This window comes from Phascolarctos cinereus, unplaced genomic scaffold (genome assembly GCF_003287225.1).
Source record: "Phascolarctos cinereus isolate Bilbo 61053 unplaced genomic scaffold, phaCin_HiC Scaffold_4;HRSCAF=312, whole genome shotgun sequence".
Classification (NCBI taxonomy): domain Eukaryota; kingdom Metazoa; phylum Chordata; class Mammalia; order Diprotodontia; family Phascolarctidae; genus Phascolarctos; species Phascolarctos cinereus.
In genome coordinates, this window is record NW_027555847.1 from 291,378,454 (window position 1) to 291,401,151 (window position 22,698).

A 22,698-nucleotide genomic window follows, 5' to 3' on the forward strand; every position below is an offset into this window, starting at 1 on the left:
TAATTTTAACAATTTTATTTTCCTCCCTCTTATCAAATTAGCTAAAGATCTACTAATTTTATAGCAAATGACATTCTCAAAGACAGAGAACTATTCTATCCAGAAAAACCTGGATTTGAACCCACATCTTGTGACTCCTTGGGTTCTTTCCACTTTACCGTATTGCTTCTTGTTGGATACAGATAAACATGGCTCCAGTCAGTTTTATTTGCCCAGTACACAAGTGGGAAGAGACATGTTATACTTTATAGAACATAGTTCAAATCTGCCCAATCAAGGGAGGTCACAGAAAAGTTAACGATTATTCTCAGATAGAACTAGGTTAGTTTCCTAAGGAAGAAATGTGGATACCTCTTCTATCCTTTGTTTCTTCTCATCTGGAGGAACGGCACTTTTGACTAGGTCTACCGATTGAGCTTTTAAAACTTCTCCTTCTGCAGTTTTCTGAAAGAGAAAGACCCAAATCCAAACTTTCACATGAGGAACACTTTGGACATTAACACTGTTGACCAGAACCACCAAGCATTTTTTAAAAAGTCATAAATAATATTTCTAGCCAAATACTATGGAGAATAATACCTCTTTATCTGTTGCCTTGCCTGGAGCTGCAGAACTACAAGTGAAGTCTGATGACAGGGAATCGATAGCTTCATCTTCTCCCATTGGTTTCTAGATGAAAAGGCACTATGAATGGCACGCAGCATGGATGAAGCATTCAAGTTCAATGACAGGTTATTTCACACGTAGCAAGGGGCTGCTACTACAATGGATTCATGATGGAATCAATTTGATCCACTGGTGCAAAATGTAACTAACTCATAAGCCTTAGTCCCTCCATAAATCCTCCATATGCATGCTCCCTTCCCTTGTGTGCTGGAGCATTCTCCTAGGTCTTCAAATAATCTGTGGATACCAATGCACATAGGCCAGACTAGGCCATGCAGCTAGATGGGTGGCTCATTTTAGCAGCTTACATATCTCTTAAATTTTAGAGACTGACAATGGCCTGAATCCAGAATTGAATAAGAAGAAGAGAAAAGGCTAGGTCTCATTTGGAAAATTACACCATGCTCTCAATGAACCTAAGCTGCCAGCTGTCAAAAATGGTCATCTTTTCAACACCAGTATTCTCCCAGTGATCTTATGAGGCATATATGGAACAATATAATCTCTGAATAATTAAAACTGTATGTAGCAGGAGGGATGCTGCAGTATCTCTGCATGAGGGGTGGTAAGCAGGCAACCACAGGTCACCAATGATGACTGGCCTTCAAGAAATAACGGAGGTATCAAGAAAACCCATGATCAGCAAAGGCTGGTCCAAAAAGTAAGTGGGCAATAATTATGACCCCTACTAATAGAGCACTGAATTCTTCCTTTAGATTTCTCATATTTCTAAAGAAGCTTTTCCTTGCAGACTTCTGACTCACAATCATCTAAATGTTTTTATGCTGTTTTTCTTCCCGTGGGAAATATACAAAAAAAATCAATCAACCACATTTTCAGTATGTAGGAGTAAGATTCCTTAGAAGCTTGAGATTTTCTCTTTCTCTCTTCCTTCCTTTATTTCCTTTCTTTCTTTATTTCCTCTCTCCTTTCCTTCCTTCCTTCCTTTCTTTTATCTTATAAGGTAGTCATCTAAACTTACCTCAGTGTCTGGTGGACCTGCAGCTGCCCCTTCATGACTCTGAAAGAAATGTTAATTTGGGGATGATGAAAAAGTTATTCCATGCCAAAATGAGATTGTTAATGCTTTACAAAATACAGCACCTAACAGGTTTACTGTTGAATGAAGATTTGTTTTACATTTTTTAATCACACTTTCTAAATTAAAAAAAAAATTAACAGTGATGCACACTTAACTCTAGGAAATATGAAATGTTCATATGTTCATCCTACTTACTTCCAATAGCTTTCTGTATTCTGGTGGAATTGTACTTTCCCTTTTGCCCAACTCCTCTATGTAAGTGGAAGAAAGTGATTCCTGAAATATTTACAAAAATACAGATATAATTTAATTAGTTGAAAACACTAAAGGAACCTACTGAAACTGAAGCCCTATACGTTACCAAGACATGAAGTTGCTGTAAGATTATCTACAATCTAGGTAGAAACTGAGACTTTAAATAATAATTACATTAAACTTGGACAACTCATAGCACATATATAAGTAGCTAAAAGTTATGAGGATCAAATAAGATACTAATAAAACACTCCATTGTCTGGCACATAGCAGGCACTTGATAAATGCTTGTCTTCCCCAACCCCTGGAATGTTAATGCACAACTACATGAAATTGAGTCAATAACATTTAAGCACTATGTGTTAGGCACTGTACCAAGTAGAGAGGTTACACACTAATTCTTTAACAGAATATTCATGTAGTTAAATAATATATATGTATACGTACATGTATATATACACATACATTTATACATAAGTTTTATAAATGCAAAAACAACAAATTCTATAATACTGTGGTTTAGGAGAATATAAACTCTATGAAATCAGCACCTCTGTGGTTTTTGTTCCAGTATTCCCAGATCCTATCACAGTATCTTATACATAGGTGTTTAAATAAATCTGTGTTGACTTGAATGCCTTAGAAAAATATAGTCAAGTCAATAAGTATTTATTAAGCACCTGCTATGTGCCTTATGTTCCTTCCAAACTGAAGCTTAGACAGTCAGTCTGTCTGGGTACTGGACAAAGCGAAGCTCCTTCATCACACTATGTTCCTATAAATGCTGCGACCTTATTCTTCCTTAAAATTGACTCAATAAACTTAAACCCTGCTTACTGGATGAAGTACAATCTTCCATGAAAGCTATTTTAAAAATGAGATATGGAAATATATGATGCTTTTACAGTCCAAATACTATACTTCACTGCAAAGAAGGTATAAAATCACTACATTCTTCCCCAGCTTCAAAAAACAAACAAACTCCAGTTTTTATTTGGACTTGAATGCTATTTTAACATCATTACCACAAACATATAAAAGTAAGCTGTACCAAAAACTAATTTAACAAAAAGTTTTTTCATCCTTAGGAAATAAATGAAAAATAAAACAAACAAACCAAAATCAGAGCAAGCACAGAGACTTTTAAAATAATTATTTACTTTGCAATTAACAAAACCATAACCATGACTATGTTAATAGTCCCTTCCCGCTCCAGTCAGTTCAGTCAGGCTTATGATGCCCCAAGACCCAAGGGAAGGAAGCCCAGGGCTGAGTGAGGGTATGGGATTCTGTCATAGTGGCATAGGTTTACAGAAGTCATAGGGACAGTGGTCTCTGAACTAGGGTGCCATCAGGAAGGATCTTACAATTCAACCTGTTCTAGTAAAGGATTATTCCAAATACCTCGGTAAACACTGAAAATACACACAGCAAATGCTTGTTTTGCCTTTGCATCCCTGGAACTTGACCCAATTCCTTCCATATAATAAGAACTTAACAAATGCTTCTCCAATAAAATTATGCTTGTTGGTGAGCACCAACCAACCAGTCTGGAAGCTAGATGGTACAGTGGATAGAGCATTGGGGCTAGAGTCAAAAAGGCCTGGGTTCAAATCCAGGCTCAAATACTTAAAAGTTATATGACCCTGGGTAAGTCACTTCATCTCTGTTTCCTCAGTTCTAAAATGAGGACAATGTAAGGATCCAATGAAATGATATTTGTAAAGTGCTTAGCACAGTGCCCGGTCCATAGCAGGCACTATGTGAATGCATATTCCCTTTCCCTTCCCAGTAGTGCAGCATCTTGCACAATTAAGGGGATTGACAAGGATTTGTTGAGTGATTTTAATAGTAAGAGTAGAGTATTTTCTATTCCCCACATAATTATGAGTTGTTATACTTGCTGACATCATTCTGCATAGAATCAAATAACCAAGACGTATGTTCTTATCTGTGGCATAGTAGAAAACATTCTAGATTTAGAGTGAGAAAAACCTGACTTAGAGCTCCAAGTAGCTAACAGCGAACATTTACATAGGGGAAGAAAAGGGGAAGGGAATAAGTAAATGTCATGTAAGTATAGAACCTACTATGTGTCAGACATTGTGCTAAGAGCTTTTTACAAATATTATCTTATTTGATCTTCACAGCAATCTTGTGAGGTAGGTGTTATTATTATTCCTATTTACAGTTGAGGAAACTGAGGCAGACTGAATTTAAGTGACTTGCCCAAGTCACAGTATCTGAAGATACATTTGAACTTGGGTCTTCTGGACTCCAGGCCCAGCGCTCTACTGACTGTACCACTTTGCTGCCGTACAACACTTTAAGATTTGCAAAACACTCTGTATATTGTGTCTAATTTGATCCTACAACAACCCTGTCATGTAAGGGCCATTATTATCTCCACTTTACAGATGGGGAAACTGAGGCTGAGAGAGCTTAAATTACTTGCTCAGGGTCACACTCGGTATCTGAGGCAGGATTCAAAAGCAAACCTTCCTGATTCCAAGTCTTCTATTTACATACCTCTAGTGGCCTCTAAATGCTTTATTTACCTACCTTACCCGCTCTGACCTTTGGTATATCACTTTATCTCTGAGTCTCAATTTCCTATGGATAATATTATTTCTACCACTCACCTTAAATGTTGTTTTGAGAAAAGTCTCAGTTTACATTTATATGACACTTTATCATAATTTTACATGGACTAGTTCTGTAATTTCATCAACATAGGGAACCCTTGGTGTGACATCTCCATTTGCTAATGCAGACCCAGCCACTTGTTTGCAGTTCAGATTTTTAGAGAGCTGCCTTGGACAGGGAGAGGTTAAGTGCGCTGTCTATGGTCACAAAGCTAATCTGTGTTAGATTGAGTCCAGGCCTAACTCCTCAGCCATCCTTCTATTCACTCTGTGGTGCTGTCTCTTGATTGCTTTAATATATCATTACAATAGATTTGTTTCTCATTTGGTGAACCAATTCACTGCGCTACTTTTAAACAAATAACAAATACTGTACCGAAACGGGAGGTCCTGTATATTTTGGACTTTCAGGTTTATTTTCTTCAGGTCCTCCTAATGTGTCTATTAAGTCATCTAAAGCATCATCTAAGGAACTCTGAAAAAGAAAAAAATAATTCAATAAATATCACTGGAGAGCAAATGGACAGATGTTTGAATTTTGATCCACAATATAGGGAAACAACTGAATATTGAGTGTTCCTTAGCAATGAACACTTCACAATGGAATCATACACTTAAAGTCTCACTACTGCACACGGTATTCTAGATGAGGTCTAAGGAGGCCAGAGCGTAGTGGGACTACCACTTCTCTCTTTCCAGAAGCTCTAGTCTTCTTCATGCGGCCCAAGATCTCTCCAAGAGGAGAGTATGCAGAGGAGGGCACACAGAATGGTGGTGAAGGGCCTTGGGTCCATGACATATGAAGACTGACTGAGAGAATCAGGCATATGTACCCTGGAGAAGAGAAGACTGAGTACAGGCAGGTTTTCAAGTATCTGAAGGGATATCATGTGGAAGGGGGATTAGAACAGAACAAGCATTTCCATAACATAGTATCTTTTTTATTCTACTATGTCATGGAAATGTTTGTTTTATTCCATAATTTAAAAATAAACTAAATAAAAATTTAAAAAAAAGAAGTTGCAAAGAGATGAATTTAGGTTTGATATTAGGAAAAACTTCCTAATGGTGAGATCCATCCAAAAGTGGAACGGGCTATCTTAAGAGGGGTGAATTTTCCCTCCTTGGAGGGATGCAAACAGAGGCTGGACGAGTACTTGTTGGGTACGTCATGGATTTTCATAGCCCTGAAGGTCCCAACAAACTTTTAAATTTGGTGATTCTGTCATACTGTTACTACTCCAACAGCGATGACTGCTACTAGCTGATGCTTATAAAGCACTTTATGTTTGTGAAGCTTTTTACATGCATTATCTCCATCTGATCATAACAACATCCCTGTGAAAGTGGGTATTATAGTTATCATCATCTCAGTTTGATAGACAAAAAAACTCAGGCTCAAATAAACTGTGACTTTCCCATGGTCACTCAGCCAGTAAATGTAAGGGGTGGGTTTCAAATTCTCTAGACTCCAAGTCACATTTATCTCATGACGTCAGTAAGCTTGACACTGAATGTGAAAAAAAAATCAAATATGACCCATGAAAAGTCTTATGAGAGCAGCCTGGGGCACAGAGGGGTTAAGTGACTTACCCAGAATTACAGACTGTGTGTGTTGAGGGGAGAAGTAAATCTTTAAAACTACATATTTTGAAGCAGGTGCTAATCTGTATTGGTAGAGGGGATTTCCCCAGTGGAGTGCCTCAATTAAGTCAAAACCATTTATTAAGCACCTACTATAAAGCACCAGGTTAAGTTCTGGGGATCCAAAATAAGACAAAAATCCGACTCTGCTCTCAAGGACCTCACAGTCTAAGGGCAGGGGGAAGAGAGCAGGGTGGGAGGGGGATGGGACATGTTCAGCTTTTTTAGCTTGCTGAATGAAATTTTAATTCAACTTTAAGCTATTTGAATGGTATAATATTTACTATATATATGTATATAAGTATATCTATATATATAGAAATGTATGTATAGCTCCAATTTATCATATACATACATACATTATATGTATTTACTATATATGGATTTACTACATATGCATATATAGTAAATTGGAGCTATACTTATACTTAATAATTTAACAATTCTCTATACAAATGAAACTACAGACCCAATAAAAAATTAAAGTGACTTTCAGATATGTTTAATGTTTAAGAAAGAACACCAACACTTTCAGTTCACTAATACATTGGCCTGAAAGTATTAATTTATTACTTTAGTTAAATCCTTAGATGTTCTTAATTACTCCCAAAGAATATATTTACTACTAGGACCTATAAAACTAAGTAATCACATCAGATTGGGGAAAACAACATGAAAATATGAATAAATGCTCTATGTGAGAATCTACTGTTGTCCTCTTACCTTTTCCGAAGGTTTACTGGACTCAGCTTTTACTGGTGCAGATAGAGGTAGGGATTTATCTTCTTTGTTCTAAAAAAAAAAAAAAAGAAAAACCATTAAAGTATGCAAAAATTAATAAATGTCTATCTGTTCTAAGTGTTTTAAAATGAAACAGCCTTACATAGTCATAAAATGGTTCACAATTTTTCATATCACTCAAGTACTTATTACTAGCTAATTTTCTTTTAACCAAGACAAGAAATTGAGGCACACAGAAGTTGACTTGCCCTTAAATTCTGGCACAAACCAAGGCAAGCAAGAATTCACAGCTTTTCCTTACCTTCTTAATTAAGGTTTAATTTTCAGTGAAAGACCCTGGCTTTCTTTAGGATTACAATCTAATCTGCTTAAATTTCGAAATCAATCCTAAGTGGGCTGTCCATGTATTATGAACATACATGAATGTGTGGCATATTCTTCATTTTCATTTGGGGTCAAACTTTATAGTAGAGAATCTCCCTGAGCCATTCTTCTTCCTCTAACCCCCGTGCCCCTCATCTCACCACCACAAACTTGTATGTTAATTCCTAATTAGAGCTTCCAGAAGTTCAAGTCATTCCTCAGAATTTTGGAGATGTGTCAATTATCTGCAAACTCCACAACTGCTCTGTATTGTTAAATTTCCATAAACAGAAAATCCATATTTTTACCTCTTATTATATTAAAGGCTTAATTTGCAATGTAGTTCCTCAAAGAATCTAATGAATAAGTTGCCGGGCCATGGCTAAACATTAAATAGAGTTAATCCAAGATTCTGGTGTTTTCATTTAGAACATTCTGTCTGAACTCCTTTAGATACTATAATTCATATGATCAAGAATTCATCACGTGTCTGCCTGAGAGCCCTCTCTACAACAGCCCCAACAAATGATTCAAGTGTCTACTTGGAGACTTCTAGTAAAGAGGAAGCCACTACTTCTGAAGGCAGTCAACTCCTGGGTGGCTCCAATTGTTAGGAAATCTTTCCTTACATAAAGCAAAAACAAAACTAAACAAAACTCCCCACAACTCTTGGCAGGTTCCACTGACTACTCTTAACTCTTCCCTTTAAGTAGAACAAGTTTTCCCTTTTCCAAATGAGGACCCCATTAATACTTGAAGACAGCTGTGGGTCCCTCCTCTCTTTAGAATTTTCTTATTCAGGCAAAAGCGCCTCAGTTTCTTCAACTTATTATCACATAGCATTTTCTCTGGTTTTCTTACAATCCTACTCACCCTTTTCTGGACATGATCCAGCTCATCACTGTCTTTCTGAATATGTGATGCCTAGAACTGAACATAAGACTGTAGATGTGGCCTGACCAGGGCAGAACATGGCAGAGGGGTTCCGACTCCCTCAACTAGGATATTGTGTCCTTCAAGGTAGCCTAGGACAACACTGGCTTTTTTGGCTGTCATGTCCTATTGTTGATTTATACTTAGATCTTAGTTGATCCATTAAGACCCCTAGGTCATCTTTTACGGAAGCTGTGAAAAAGCTACCATTGTCCATCCTGCATTTATAACATTGATTGTTAAACTTAAGTATAGGATTTCACATTTATCTCTATTAAATTTCATCTTATTTGGTTCAATTCATTGTTCTAAACTGTTTAGATCTTTCTAGATCCTGACTTTTTTTTTTTGCAAAGTTTAAAGACTGTTGAAAACAGAACTAAAAATTTTACATACATTTCTCAGCTTTGCTTTCCAATAAAAAAAAAGGTGCATTTAAGTGCATTGCATTTAGGTGATATGAAAGTTCTATAAAGAAAAGTAAACATTCATTTGGCTTTATGGAATGAAATTTTAATTTTGACCTCAAGTTATTTGAATGGGATAATAATATTTGATAAATCCCTCTGAAATTACCTTGAAGAGATAGTTAAGCATAAAGCACAAAAGTGAGGGATAGAGGGAAGAATCTCTAATGAATGTTAATATCTGAAAAACAGATGTGAGACATACAGGCTCACAGTGACTTATGTTAGCCTGTGGTTATTTGCCTCATAATATAGTTTACCAGACGTTGCAACTATAGAACCCACCACAATAGTTAATCACATCACTAGCCAGAGACTTGCTAGGTGACTTAGTCTGAAGGTTGAGATAAAAATTTTAGAAGATTACACATCTGCAAATGATACATTCTGAGACTGTAGCTGTTTCAATTCCGTAGGATTTCAAAGCACACTCAATTTCTAAGTCCTCCTTCTTGATCCCTGAATCTCTTACATCAGTCACCTCTTCTTCACTGCCATTGCTGCCACCTTAGTTTAAGACCTAGCCATGTCTTGACTGGACTATTATGAAAGTTCTAACTGATCTGCTTCCTCTAGATTCTCTCTCATTGCTGCCAATGTCATCTTCCTTTTTTTTTTTCTTTTTTTTGGTTAGGTAATGGGGTTAAGTGACTTGCCCAGGGTCACACAGCTATTAAGTGTCAAGTGTCTGAGGTCACATTTGAACTCAGGTCCTTCTGACTCCAAGGCCAGAGCTCTATCCACTGTACCACCTAGCTGCACCCCCCACGTCATCTTCCTAAAGCACCAGTATCATCATGCCCCTCACAAGCTCAAAAATCCTTAATTTGGTGGCTCCTCAAAGGATACGAAATGGAAATGATAAAACTCATTAGATCTAGAACTCAAGGCCCTTGGCAATCTGCCTCTAACCTATTTTTCCTAGCCTTATCTCAGTATTTCTCTTCAGAAACTCTATATTCCAGCCAGACTAGACATTCTCTGTCGCCTTGTTTTGTCCTGCCTTCCTCCATTTCCATACATTTATATGTGCTGCTCTCCCTAGGCCTGGAATAGTTTTCCTTCCCTTTGAATCCACCCTACCTTTGCCTACTGTTTTATCTTCTTCAATACCTATTTTACAAACATCCAGTGAAAAGGGAGCTGTCTTCTCAATTTTCTCATAGCACTTATTTTGAAATATGTCTAAGGGTAACAAAAAACTCCCATTTAGGAGCAGCTACGTGGTGCTGTGGATAGAGCTTTGAGTCTAGAGTGAGGAAGACTCAGTTTCCCAAGTTCAAATCTGGCCTCAGACACTTACTAGCTGTGTGATCTTGGGCAAGTCATTTAACCCTGTTTGCCTCAGTTCCTCATCTGTAAAATGATCTGGAGAAGGAAATGGCAAACCATTCCAATATCTTTGCCAAGAAAACCCTAAATGGGGTCATGAAGAGTTGGACATGACTGAAAAATGACTGAACAACAACAACACAACATTTATATCATGCTTCCTGACAACCTTGTCATCCAGGGATTATTTGTAGAAATCTTAACTTCTTTACTATAATTGTAAGCTTCTTGTAGACAGGGATGTGGTCAGATTTCACCTATATATTCTTAGTGCCTGCCACAGAGGCTGATGATAATAGATGCTTAATATGTGTATGTTGAATTAAACCTCACCAATAGCCCCTAACTCACTTTCACTGATATTATCAAATAATCTCTGGAGTTGACATGTACACATGGCACTAGCACCAGGCACTATATAGGGTGTCCTAAGAGGCTTAGTTCAGTTTTAAGTTTTAATACCTTGGAACTTAAATTTTAGTTTAGCTTTAAGCTATTAAAGTTTAAAACTGAACTCAGACTTTGGGGACCCCCGTACCAAGCAGGTGAATAAATAAAGTCCACATACTTACGCAAAAAAAAAAGCTCCTAAGCAAAAAAAGTTATCTAGTTGTTATTTCTCCTACTTCATAGAGTTATAACATTTATTTATGTGCTTGTATAACCTATCAGCTCATTTTCCTATTTCTTTTGTAATAAGACTTAAAACTCAGCATGGTGTAATAGGCACAGATCTGGAGTCAGGAATATCTGCTTTCAAATCCTAACATAGACACTATCTGTGTGAGTCTGGGTAAGTCATTCAATCTTTCTTTGCCTCAGTTTCCTCATCTGTAAAATGGATTTAATGGCCTCTGAGGTTCATCTTATGAGTCTTTTTGATATCTTTGATTTTAAAGTAGCCTAGGCCTTGGGGTTAGAGGAAGAAGTGGAAGAGGAAAAGTATGTGTTTATTTTTGTTGTTCAGTCATGTCTGACTCGTCCTGACCCCATACGGAGTTTTCTTGGCAAAGATACTGGAGTGGTTTGCCATTTCCTTCTCCATCAGATTAAGTCAAATAGAGGTTAAGTGACTTGCTTAGGGCCACACAGCTAGTAAGCATATGAGGCCAGATTTGAACTCACATCCTCCCAACTCCATCCAACGAGCCATCTAGCTGTCTCAAAGTATGTATTTACTAGATAGTTATTATGAAACTGTTTCAATTCTTTATAGATTTGTTCTCTCACATCTTCATCTGCCTCTACAGTAAAGTCATCTTGGCCACTTCTCAGGAGGATAAGGGAAAGTTTGGAGGAAGTACCCCTTGGCCTATTTGTTACCTCTGTACTCCTGGGCAGGCGCTCTTAGAGGTACCAAGTTCCCCAACTAAGTCACCCCGGAAGAGAGCAAAGCTACTGTAGCAGCACGTGAGGGCTCAACATACTCAACACTGCAGACAGACTGACTGAAAAGTTCTGCCCCTCTGTGTGGATGTAGGTTATTCTTCTCTTTTCCAGGCCCACTGCGGAATTTTCTATCCCATAGGTTTTACCTGGGGGCCTTCTGTCAGTTTCTCTGGTGTCGGTTGGTCAGAGGGTTTGCGGCTCTCTTTTCCATCAATAGAATCCTTAGTTTCTGCAGCCAACAACTGCTTAGAAGGGCTTTTTTGCTACAAGCATAGAAACAAATATATTATCAAATAATATAGTTTAAATCGCAAGATTGATGGATTCTTCCACGTGGGGCAAGGAGACACATAAGAGCAAAACCAAATTGGGGGTACTCACCTTTCCGTCCCCCTTTGCCTTTTCTTCATGAGCATCTTTCCCATGAGGCTCAGTAGCCTGCCAATTTCAAGAGGTACAGAAAATATTTAACTGAAGCCCACGGGCAATGAAACAGTGGTTTTAGGCTATTGAGGTGGCAAGAGAACAAAGGGCTAGATCCAAATGTTCAGTTCCTCTTGGGAAAAGCATCATTAAAGTTTTCAGCTTCTACTACTTGGCTTTCAAAAAGCACACAGTTGCAACAAAAAGTTGCACATTCTTGGGTCAGTACTTCAAACCATATGCCTATAATGTGGCCAGTTTGCAGAATGCCAAGAGTCCAGATGAAAAGTAAACAAAGAAATCCATTTCTAAACCATCACACTAGCCAGCATGTTGATGTTGTAAGCATTTAGGTGATGGTTTATTTTTTACTTTTCATTGGGATGTTCTGGCACTGTAGACACATCTAGGAGGTGGAGGTGGGGGTGGGGGGAGGTGGTGACCTGATCCACTTGCAAGTCTGCAGGAGAGAGTTTCTGAAACTTCAGGGAATGAAACTAAACATTCCTCCTCTCCTTCCTGGGTTTCACAATGCATTCTGATAGATCTGACTCGATTACCTGATTGGTAATTGGTGATAACAACAAAAGAAAGTCTTATCCCTAGAGACTCATTTCCAGTAACTGATCCAGATCCACCTGATTGCTATGCTGGACCAGTCTCTTCTGCTTAAAGTGATACAGATGCTCTCCCCAAAGAGCCAATTCATTCTTCACTTCTATCCCTCGATATCCGCCATTGCTCCCTTTCTGCCCCTTTCCCATATTCTTTATGCCTCTCACCTCGTTTTCCTCTTAAAACTACACACCCAAAGCCTAAAAGTTGGATTTGAACAAAATAAACTGTTGTTCTTTTAATTTTCTTCTACGAACTATCACATTTTCATTTTAGCAACAGTTACACATTAAAGAATAGGGACTGGAATTGCGATTCATTGACATCAGGAATTACAAGGAGAGGAGGCTCTCTCTACCATCTCAGGTTGGCACATTCTCTGAAACTGGTCACCTTTTTGCAACTTATAGTCAGAGAGTTGTGTAGACCACTGAGAGGGAAAGTGACTTTCCCAAGGTCACACAACCAACATGTTTCAGTGCCAAGGCTTCATGTACTTCTCTACACAATAGAGATGTACAAAACAATAATACAGTGCCATTACTTGCAGAATATTAGAGTTGCAAGGGACTTTAGAAATTGTCTAGTCCAACTATCTCATTCTATAGATGAGGTCACCCAGGCCTAGAGAGAGGTAAACTTAATTGCCCAAGAGTACATGGCTAGCAAGTGGCAGAGATGAATTGAAAACCCTTATCTTCTGATTTCTGGTTCCATATCTTTCCGCTGCTAGTTATTTTGCCATCTATGATTCTTTGTAATAAGAAGAAGCATGGGACAACATAAAAATAAATAAATAAACCCCATACCTTGGTTGACTGTGATTTTTCCTCAGTTTTTGTCTTTTTAGCCTAATGTCAGAAATAAACACAAGTAATTTTAAAAGTTTATAAAGACCACCATAGCGTTTTCCTCAGAGAATTGTACTTAAAAGAGCAAGAATACAGAAACACTGGTATCTCTCTAACTTCTAAAAATAACATTGATTGAAATCATAAAAATTGTATTTAAAACCCTGATAGTCCTCCTTCACTTTTCTAAGTGATATTTTACAATCTACCTTTTTTCCCCTATGCATTTCAAGCACTCTTCTTAAGAGTTTTTCAAATGTTTTATGCCACATTATTATTGCCTCATTGTCAAATATCATCAATGGATAATAAGTAAGTAACCAACCACAGTTCCCAACCTCCGAGGTCAAGGTGCTTCTATGTGTTCTGCTGCCATTGAAGCAAAACCGACTTTTTGATCCGTGTACAATGTACTCACCTTGAATTTTAGCTGATGGTTTAAAATCATGAAATGCATGACAGAATAGAGAAAATAAGAGAAGTTAACTGTAGTGGCAAAATATTTCTGATGCCAAAGAGAAATTGCAGGCTGGTGCCTAGTTCTTTATTAAAACTGGTGATCTTGAAATATTAGCATGTGCTGACCAGAAAAAGTGATCATTAGTAAAGTGTGCCCGTGGTGTCACAGACTCACAGAGACAGAGAAATAAGATGAGCCGCATGTCACCTGGGGATTTTTCCTTTTCTTGTCATGGTAATGTAGTCCTTTGGTCTGTTTGATTGGAGTAGACTGCTATTACAATATATATTTATCAGGGCTTCAAAAAGAATGCTTTAAGTATAGAAAAGGGCAAAAACGTAATTGGACTATTAACTTTCATGCTTCTGTGTGTGTGTGTGCATATATATAATGTTTGTATACATATATAAATATGTGTACATATATATATATGCATATATACATATGCATATATATTCCAAAAGGAGAACTTAATTTAAAATCAAATAACTCTAGCAAAAATTTCAGAAGACCCCTTTACTCTTTGCTAACGGCAAAATTAGCCGATTTCTTCACTGGAAAAAGAATCTCTACTTTTGTGTAGCTGTTTTATGGACATTGTTTACATCTATGATTCCAAGAATTAATTATGTGGTTATCAGCAAATCTATAGGGACCTTCAATAGTATTCCAAGTTTCTATCAACACAATTTTAATGTATTTTATTTTTAAAGTTTCATAAGTTCTCTCTACTAAAGCACATTGCAATGCACTGACAACTATGTGTTTTGAGGAACTGCTAGAGGTTCAGAGAGGTTTACTTATTTGCCCATTTGTTCTGCAGTCATTCAGGTGACCAGGGCAGCTAGGTGATGTGGTTGATAGAGTGCTGGGCATGGAGTCAGGAAGACCTGAGCTCAAATCTGACCTCAGACACTTATTAGCTGTGTGACCCTGAGCAAGTCACTTAACCTTGTTTGCCTCTGTTTCCTCATTTGTAAAATAAGCTGGAGAAGGAAATGGTGAACCACTCCAGTGTCTTTGCCAAGAAAACCCCAAATGGGATCATGAAGAGTCAGACACAACTGAAATGGCTGAACAACAATGAAATAAATATTTATTGATAGACATTATAGGAGACTGAAAGTTTAGTCAAAATGGGTTCTCTACCCTCACGAAATTTACATTATAGAAGACTAAATATTTTGGAGTTTATAACTACCCTTCCCATCTGTCACCATTGCTGATTATATGCTTATCGTTTTGAGAAGACAGATGTTGAAATATTCTACACCCAAGCACTACCTTTTTTAAAATTTTTATAGCTTATCCTCTACCTAGAACACAGAACAATAGGACATTTTGTCTGACACTGTAATATTGAGAGAGGCCCAATAACTTGCATAATGATGAGTCACTCAGCATACCAAAGCCTTTGTACAGAAAGATTGTTTCTCTAGGAGAGGCAACCAAAAAAACCCAAAAAACATGCCGTGTTCAAAGGCACATTTTAAAGAAAACAGAAAAAAGTCTGTACTTTGGATCCACTCAAACAGCACATTCAGTAATGATTTCTTCTTCATGCCTTAGTCTTTATTTTGGTTTCTGCAAGTATAATTTATTGGTTTGTTGGTTTAGGAATAAAATAAGCCAAGTTTAACTCAGTGTTTAAGTTCTTTAAGGGTGTACATTTTGATTCAATCCATATTTATTGAGTACCTACTATGTGCCAGGCATTTAAAAATACTTGTTGCAACACCTACTGAACAAGAAGAGATCTTAGATGCCATCTAATCCAGTTTCCTCATTTTATAGATGAAGAAACTGAGGTCCAGTAAGGTGAATTGCCAAAGGTTACAGAGCTAATAAATGTCAGATAATGATTGCAGATTAATATGTGCATTTCACAAGTATAAGGCTGCACTGGTAGGTGGTCATAATTTTTGTTTGCATAGTTTGTTATATGCAAAGAAGTTTGATTGGCTATTAATTAGATGCCTATTTATTGTATTTTGCAATGTATAATTCATTTCAACAAGCATTTTTGCCTCCCCTAGAGAAACAACCCCTCTGTACAAAGGCTTCGGTATGGTGAAATTTAAAATCCATGGAGCCATCATGGCTCATGGGCTTACCACTTCTCCACATACAAGGATTCCTGTGACCTTCATATTGACTTAGTTTTCAAATGTAATGTTATCTATGTTTTATTACATTTTCATTAATTTTGTTAAATATAGAGGCAGCTAGGTGGCGCAGTGAATAGAGCACTGGCTCTGGATTCAGGAGGACCTGAGTTCAAATCCGGCCTCAGACACATAACACTTACTAGCTGTGTGATCCTGGGCAAGTCACTTAACTCCCACTGCCCAACTTAAAAAAAATTTTTTTTTGTTAAATATTTCCCAATTACATTTTAGTCTAGTTTGGCCTCCATTCAGGAGTGTTGTGGGGGTCAGTCGCGGGGTGTTTGACACCTCTGGGTTAGGTAACTGATATTTGAAAATTTGTTCTAATATCAGGAAAAGCTGGATTTCCAAAAGGTACCTATGAATCAGGAAGTGGCTTCTATAACTTAAGTTACCTAATCGCACAAAGAAATATAAAACCATTTGATAACAATTATCATTCCATGCTTTTCCAAACACATGCACAAAAGTTTAAGCCAAGTTAAAGTGGATTAATTCCCAAAGGCTGTCACATACCTTGGTTTCTGTGGGATTCATACTGAGAGTACTGGTTGAGGCAGGAAAGGAAGTAGATGCCTGGAAAGAAAGGCAATAATATGACCAACGCTTTCTTTAAATTAAACCCCACATTTTCCCTCATTTCTTTCATAACCATATCCTTTCTTTCTAATTAGCCTCATGGGATCTGGAGCATCAGTGCCCACAGCAGTTCAGCAATGAAAATAAAAATTTCAAATATTTTATTTTTTCTAATTCCATATAAAATTTTTTAACATTTGTTTTAAAATTTTTTTGAGTTCCAAATTCTTTCCCTCCCTCTCACCTCTCCCACCTCACTGAGAAGGCAAGCAATTTGATATAGGCTATACAAGTGTAGTCATGCATAACATATTTCCAAATTAGTCATGTTGTGAAAGAAAACAGACCAAAAAACCCCAATAAAAATAGAGAAAGTTTAAAAAAGTATGCTTCAATTTGCATTCACACTCGACCAGTTCTTCCTCTGGAGATGGAAAGCATTTTTTATCATGAGTCCTTTGGAACTGTCTTAGATCATTGTATTGCTGAGGATAGCTAAAGGCATTCGCAATTGATCATTGCACGATATTGCTATTACTGTGTACACTGTACTACTGGTTCTGCTCACTTCGCTTTACATCAGTTTATGTAAGTCTATCCAGGTTTTTTTTTGAAAGAATCCTGTTCATCATTTCTTACAGCACAATAATATTCCATCACAATCACATATCACAACTTGTTTAGCCATTCCCCAATTGATGGACAGCTCTACAGTTTCCAGATTTTTGCCACCACAAAAAGAGCTGTTACAAATATTTTTGTACACATAGATCCTTTTTCTTTTCCTTTCTTTTTAATGTCTTTGAGATACAGATCTAGTAGTGGTGTTGTTGGGTCAAAGGGTATACACAGTTTTATAGCCCTTTGGGCATAGTTCCTAATTATTTTCCAGAATGGTTAGATCAGTTCACTACTCCACCAATAGTGCATTAGTGTTCCAATGTTCCGACAACATTTATCATTTCCCTTTTGTGTCATGTTAGCTAATCTGATAGGTGTGAGGTGATACTTCAGAGTTATTTTAATTTGCATTTCTCAAATCAATAGTGATTGAGAGCATTTTTTCATATGACTGTAGATTGCTTTGATTTCTTCTTCTGAAAACTTCCTGTTCATATCCTTTGACCATTTATCAACTGCAGAATGACTTGTATTTTTATAAATTTGACTCAGTTCTCTATATATTTGACAAATGAGGGCTTTATCAGAAATACTTTGCTGTAAAATTTTTCCTTAGTCCTTCTAACCTTGGCTGCATTGGTTTTGTTTGTGCAAAATCTTTTAAATTTAATGTAATCAAAATTATCCATTTTACATCTTATAACGCTCTCTGTCTCTTGTTTGGTCATAAATACTTCCCTTATCCATAAATCTGATAGGTAAACTATTCCATGCTCCCCTCATTTGCTTGTGATATCACTCTTTATATCTCAATCATGTATCCATTTTGATCCTATCTTGGTATACAGTGTGAGATGTTGGTCTAGATTTAGTTACTGCCCAACTGCTTTCTAGTTTTCCCAGCATTTTTGTCAAATGGTGAGTTCTTGTCCTAAAAGCTTGGATCTTTGCATTTATCAAACACTAAATTACTATGGTCATTTACTACTCTGTATTGTGCAACTAATCCATTCCACTGATCCACCACCCTATTTCTGACCTAGTACCAAATTATTTTGATGATTACCACTTTATAATACAATTTGAGATCTGGCATAGCTAGGCCACCACCCTTCACATTTTTTTTCCATTGATTCCCTTGATATTCTTGACTTTTTGTTCTTCAAGATGAATTTTATTATTTTTTTCTAGTTTTATAAAATAATTTTTGGTAGTTTGGTATGGCACTGAATAAATAAATTAACTTAGGCACAATTGTCATATTTATTTTATTAGCTCAGCCTACCCATGAGCAATTAATATTTTTCCAGTTGTTTAGATAAGAGTTCATCTGTGTGAAAAGTGTTTGTAATCATGTTCATATAGTTCCTGGGTTTGTCTTGACAGGTAGACTACCAAGTATTTTATATTGTCTGCAGCTATTTTAAATGAGATTTCTGTTTCTATCTCTTCCTGCTGGACTTAGTTGGATACACACACACACATACTCACACACACATATACATATACTGATGACATGTGGGTTTATTTTATGTCCTGTAACTTTGCTGAAGTTGTAAATTATTTCAACTAGTTTTTTTAGTTAATTCTCTAAGTATACCATCATATCATTGGCAAAAAGTGATTGTTTTGTTTCCTCATTGCTTATTCTAATTCCTTCAATTTCCTTGTCTCCTCTTATGGCTATAGCTAGCATTTATGGTACAATATTGAACAATAATGGTGATAATGGGAATCTTCGCTTTACCTTGATCTTATTGGGAAGGCTTCTAGCTTATTACCATCATAGATAATGCTTGCTGAACTGTAATGCCAACCAAGTTTCTGCACTAAGTTTGGCATTGATACATTGATCTGGCAGGACTGGGACAGGAATATCAGGTTGCCCATGGAGGGTCCAACTGGCCTAGGTTGGAAATGGAGCAGGTCAGAGCTAATAATAATAATGAAGATGATCATAGCTAAAACTTATTTAGAGATTACTATGTGCTAGGACTGTGCTAAGTGCTTTACAATTATTATCTTATTGGATCCTCACAACAATCTTGGGAGGTCAGTGTTATTGTGATCCCCATTTTACAGATGAGGAAACTGAGGCAGAGTTTAAGTGACCTGTCCAGGGTCATATACAACTAAGAAGTGTCCGAGGTTGGATTTAAATTCAGGTCTTCTTGACTCCAGGCCCAGAGCTCTATCCACTGCACTACCTGCCTCAAGCTCAGGTGCCAATCAGTAATGGGATGAGGTCCATATATTTCAAGCCCAGAAAGTTGGGGAGACTCAGTTTAAAAAAAAGACTGACAAAATCCTTTTCTTACAACCCTTGGGAGGTAAGCAGCACAAGTTCTGTTATCTCCATTTTACAGATAAGTAAACTGAGGCTCAAAGAAATTAAGTGATTTTTTTCATGGTTATATAGAAAACAAATATAGGAGCCCATTCAAACCTAGGTGTTCTGACTCAAAGTTCAGCACTCTTTCCACTCCTTTAGGGAAGCAGGAACAGCCCTAAAAATCACTATCAGCTAGGGACATACATCTACATGTCACTTTGTGAGAAGACCAGAGATCTGAGAGAGATTAACTGAAATACTTGTCTCCCCAGCCCCCTCACTAAGGGTCAGGTAGGCAGTGCTACATGCCTCCAGAATGTATATTTTGCATATATTTATATGTGCACATATTGTTCGTCCCCTTTATAGAATATAAGCTTCATGAAGGCAGCAACTGTTTCATTTTTGTCTTTGTATCTCTTGTTACTAGCATAGTACTTAATAAATGTTTGTTGATTGACTAATTATTGGTATTTCACATATAGGCAAGGGATGCTCCTCTCCTAACCCTAAAAGTGAAAGGAATATTCCTAGGGACTAAAAAGAAACAGGCCCTACAGATGTATTCACTTAAACAACGAGAAAATATAGCCCTGGTATTTATTCTAACAACAATAATAAAAACAGAGCATCAATAATAAAAGATAGCTGCTTATTCTCTCTACTGATTCAGGCAGCAGGCTCACTGAAATCTCCTTTCAATCACCTCATCTCCCTAAACCATTATGGAAACTGCCTTCTGGTACTGGTTGGCCTCAAATTCCGAGCTGCCAGGAAACGGGAGCTGTCATTGATAGAGAAGGTCTATGAGGTGTCCTTTGACGTGTGTTCGCTTGGCCACTAGCCATTTGCAAAGCTCTGTCATTGGCCAGAGTGAAACAATTCCCCACCCACATCTCTTTAAGGAGGATCACAGCTGGAGAGCTGCCTTTTACATCCTGTAGACTAAGCAGAGGATTTCAGAACTGAAAGGCCCCTACACAAGATTACGTACTCCATCAGAGTAGCATGAGAGGTAAGAAAACTGAGTCTTCGATTGGTTAGGTAACCTGACCAAGCATCCACAGTAGGCTTAATGGTAGTGATAATAATAGAACTTAAATCTCCTGGCTCTCAACCAAGGCACTTGCTACTCCCCCCACCTCTCACATGCAGAGAGAGATCAATGACGCAATAGACAACAGCATCAGACCTTGGGGTTTGGGTAAGAGTCAGGAAGGCCCGAGTTCAAGTCTGGCCTTAGATATTTGTTAGCTATATAACCTTGGGGAAGTCACTTAACCTCTGTCTGCCTCAGTTTCTTCATCTGTAAAATAGCATCTATCTCCTCCTCCCCCTCCTAGAGTTGTTGTGAGGATAAAATGAGATATTTGTAAAAGTGCCTTCTGAATCTTAACATGCTGTATGAATACTAGCTATTATTATTATTAATTATTATTACCAATGAAACTAAGTTCTTTTTAATTCCCACAGTAACTTACCTTCCCCCTTTGATTTTAGCCACCTTAACCAGGTAATATGGTTAATAAACATCACAATTACAAACACCTCAAAGATCAGTGGGAAGGCAAACAACAGGTTAAAACTAGCTATATAGCATGCTAGTAAAATAATAGTTTTCTGTATATGAGTAAAAGACTGAGAATACATGTTGGTCATGTAGTGATATGAGAAACAACAGCTGGGCAATCCAAGTAATACACAGGCATTTTGGGGGAAAAAAAGAATTAAGGGAAAGTTTTGGGTTAGTTCTCCACAAAGGATTTTATTTTATTGGGGGTGGGAGGACAGGGAAAGAAGCCTGAACTTGTGGTTTACTTAGCATGAGGAACTCCATAAATTAAAGCAGCCTCCAACTGATATAGATTACAATTGTCTGTAATTTATAATTTTAAAGAGGTGCCTGAAGTTGACTAAGAAGTTAAGTGGGAGGGACAGGTAGGTGGCACAGTGGATAGAGCACTGGCCCTGGAGTCAGGAGGTCCTGAATTCAAATTCGGTCTCAGACACATAACATTCACTAGCTGTGTGACTCTGGGCAAATCACTTAACCCGAACCACCTCACAAAGAAAAAAAAAAAGAAGGAAGAAGAGGGAAAAGGAAGGCGCAGGAAGAGGAAGGCAGGGGAAGGAAGGGGAATAAGCGTTTTTATAGCCCCTACTACATGCAAGGCACTGTGCTCAAGCTGTTTACAAACATCATCTCATTTAATCCTCACATCAACCCTTGGAGGTAGGTGCTACTATTACCCCCAGGTTACAGTAGCAAACAGAGGTTTAGTGACTGGTCCAGGGTCCACAGATAGCAAGTGTCAGATTGGAAGTCAGGTTTTCCTGACTCCAGGCCCAGTACTCTAGCCTCTGCTCCACCAGAACCTGCTGCCCTGGTCACACCACTAATATGTATTCAAGTCAGGATCTGAACATAGATCTTCTCAACTCCAGACAGTCCTTTATCCACTAATTATACACTGCCTCTCATGATAAAATATGAACCATAATAGCACAGGAGAAGAAGGGAAGGGACCTGAAGCAAAGGTCACTTATAATTAGGTGTCACTTCAATGTTCTCTCACCCCCAAGGCTTTGCTCATGCAGTCTCTTATGCCTGGAATGCTTTGAAATTCTAGTCATCCCTCAAACTTAAATGTGGTCACCACCTTCAGGACGTCTTCCCTCATTCATTGCTCCTGTAAGTTATAAATGGTCTTCCTGTCCTCCTACCTCACCTAACCCTTTATACTTGTCATATGCTTTTATTACATTTTGCAGTCATTACTACATAGCTATTTTATATTTTTGGCCTAGAATTGCAGCTTTGTGTATTACATTTCATCTTATTAAATTGCAAAATGCCAAGCAGGCAGGGACCAGGTCTTATTTCTCTCCCAGGATCTAGCGCAATGATTTGTACTCTGTAAACGCTTGAAGAATTATTAAATGAATTAATGAATTTAGATGAACCTCACTAACTTAATGCAGTGACTTTTCAAAAGCAGGGCATGACTTGCCTGGGTCTTTCTGAGCCCTTATTCTTGGATGCCTGTTTTGAGACACAGGATCGCAGGTCTAGACAGCTAGGAGGATCCTCAGAGACCATCTAGTCAGACCCCCACATTTTACAGATGAGGAAACTGAGGCTCATGAAATTTAACTGGCTTTCCCAAGTTCA

General features: G+C 37.6%; 1 protein-coding gene across 8 annotated transcripts in view; it reads right to left on the reverse strand.

The window, feature by feature from the left end:
* The window catches only part of CAST (calpastatin), a 122,751-nt gene that overhangs the window by 37,711 nt on the left and 62,342 nt on the right, over positions 1-22,698 (reverse strand). For 4 of the 8 annotated variants that reach the window (XM_078153115.1, XM_078153111.1, XM_078153113.1 and 1 more), the window contains 11 exons: positions 16,511-16,570; positions 14,034-14,099; positions 13,325-13,366; positions 11,859-11,915; positions 11,624-11,740; positions 6,976-7,044; positions 4,985-5,083; positions 1,904-1,984; positions 1,649-1,687; positions 580-669; positions 352-444 (listed from right to left, as the gene is read on the reverse strand). In XM_078153115.1, coding sequence (XP_078009241.1) covers positions 352-444; positions 580-669; positions 1,649-1,687; positions 1,904-1,984; positions 4,985-5,083; positions 6,976-7,044; positions 11,624-11,740; positions 11,859-11,915; positions 13,325-13,366; positions 14,034-14,099; positions 16,511-16,570 — 813 coding nt within the window. The remainder of the gene's footprint in view (positions 1-351; positions 445-579; positions 670-1,648; positions 1,688-1,903; positions 1,985-4,984; positions 5,084-6,975; positions 7,045-11,623; positions 11,741-11,858; positions 11,916-13,324; positions 13,367-14,033; positions 14,100-16,510; positions 16,571-22,698) is intronic. The other 4 variants (XM_078153112.1, XM_078153117.1, XM_078153114.1 and 1 more) reach the window with 2 other exon arrangements.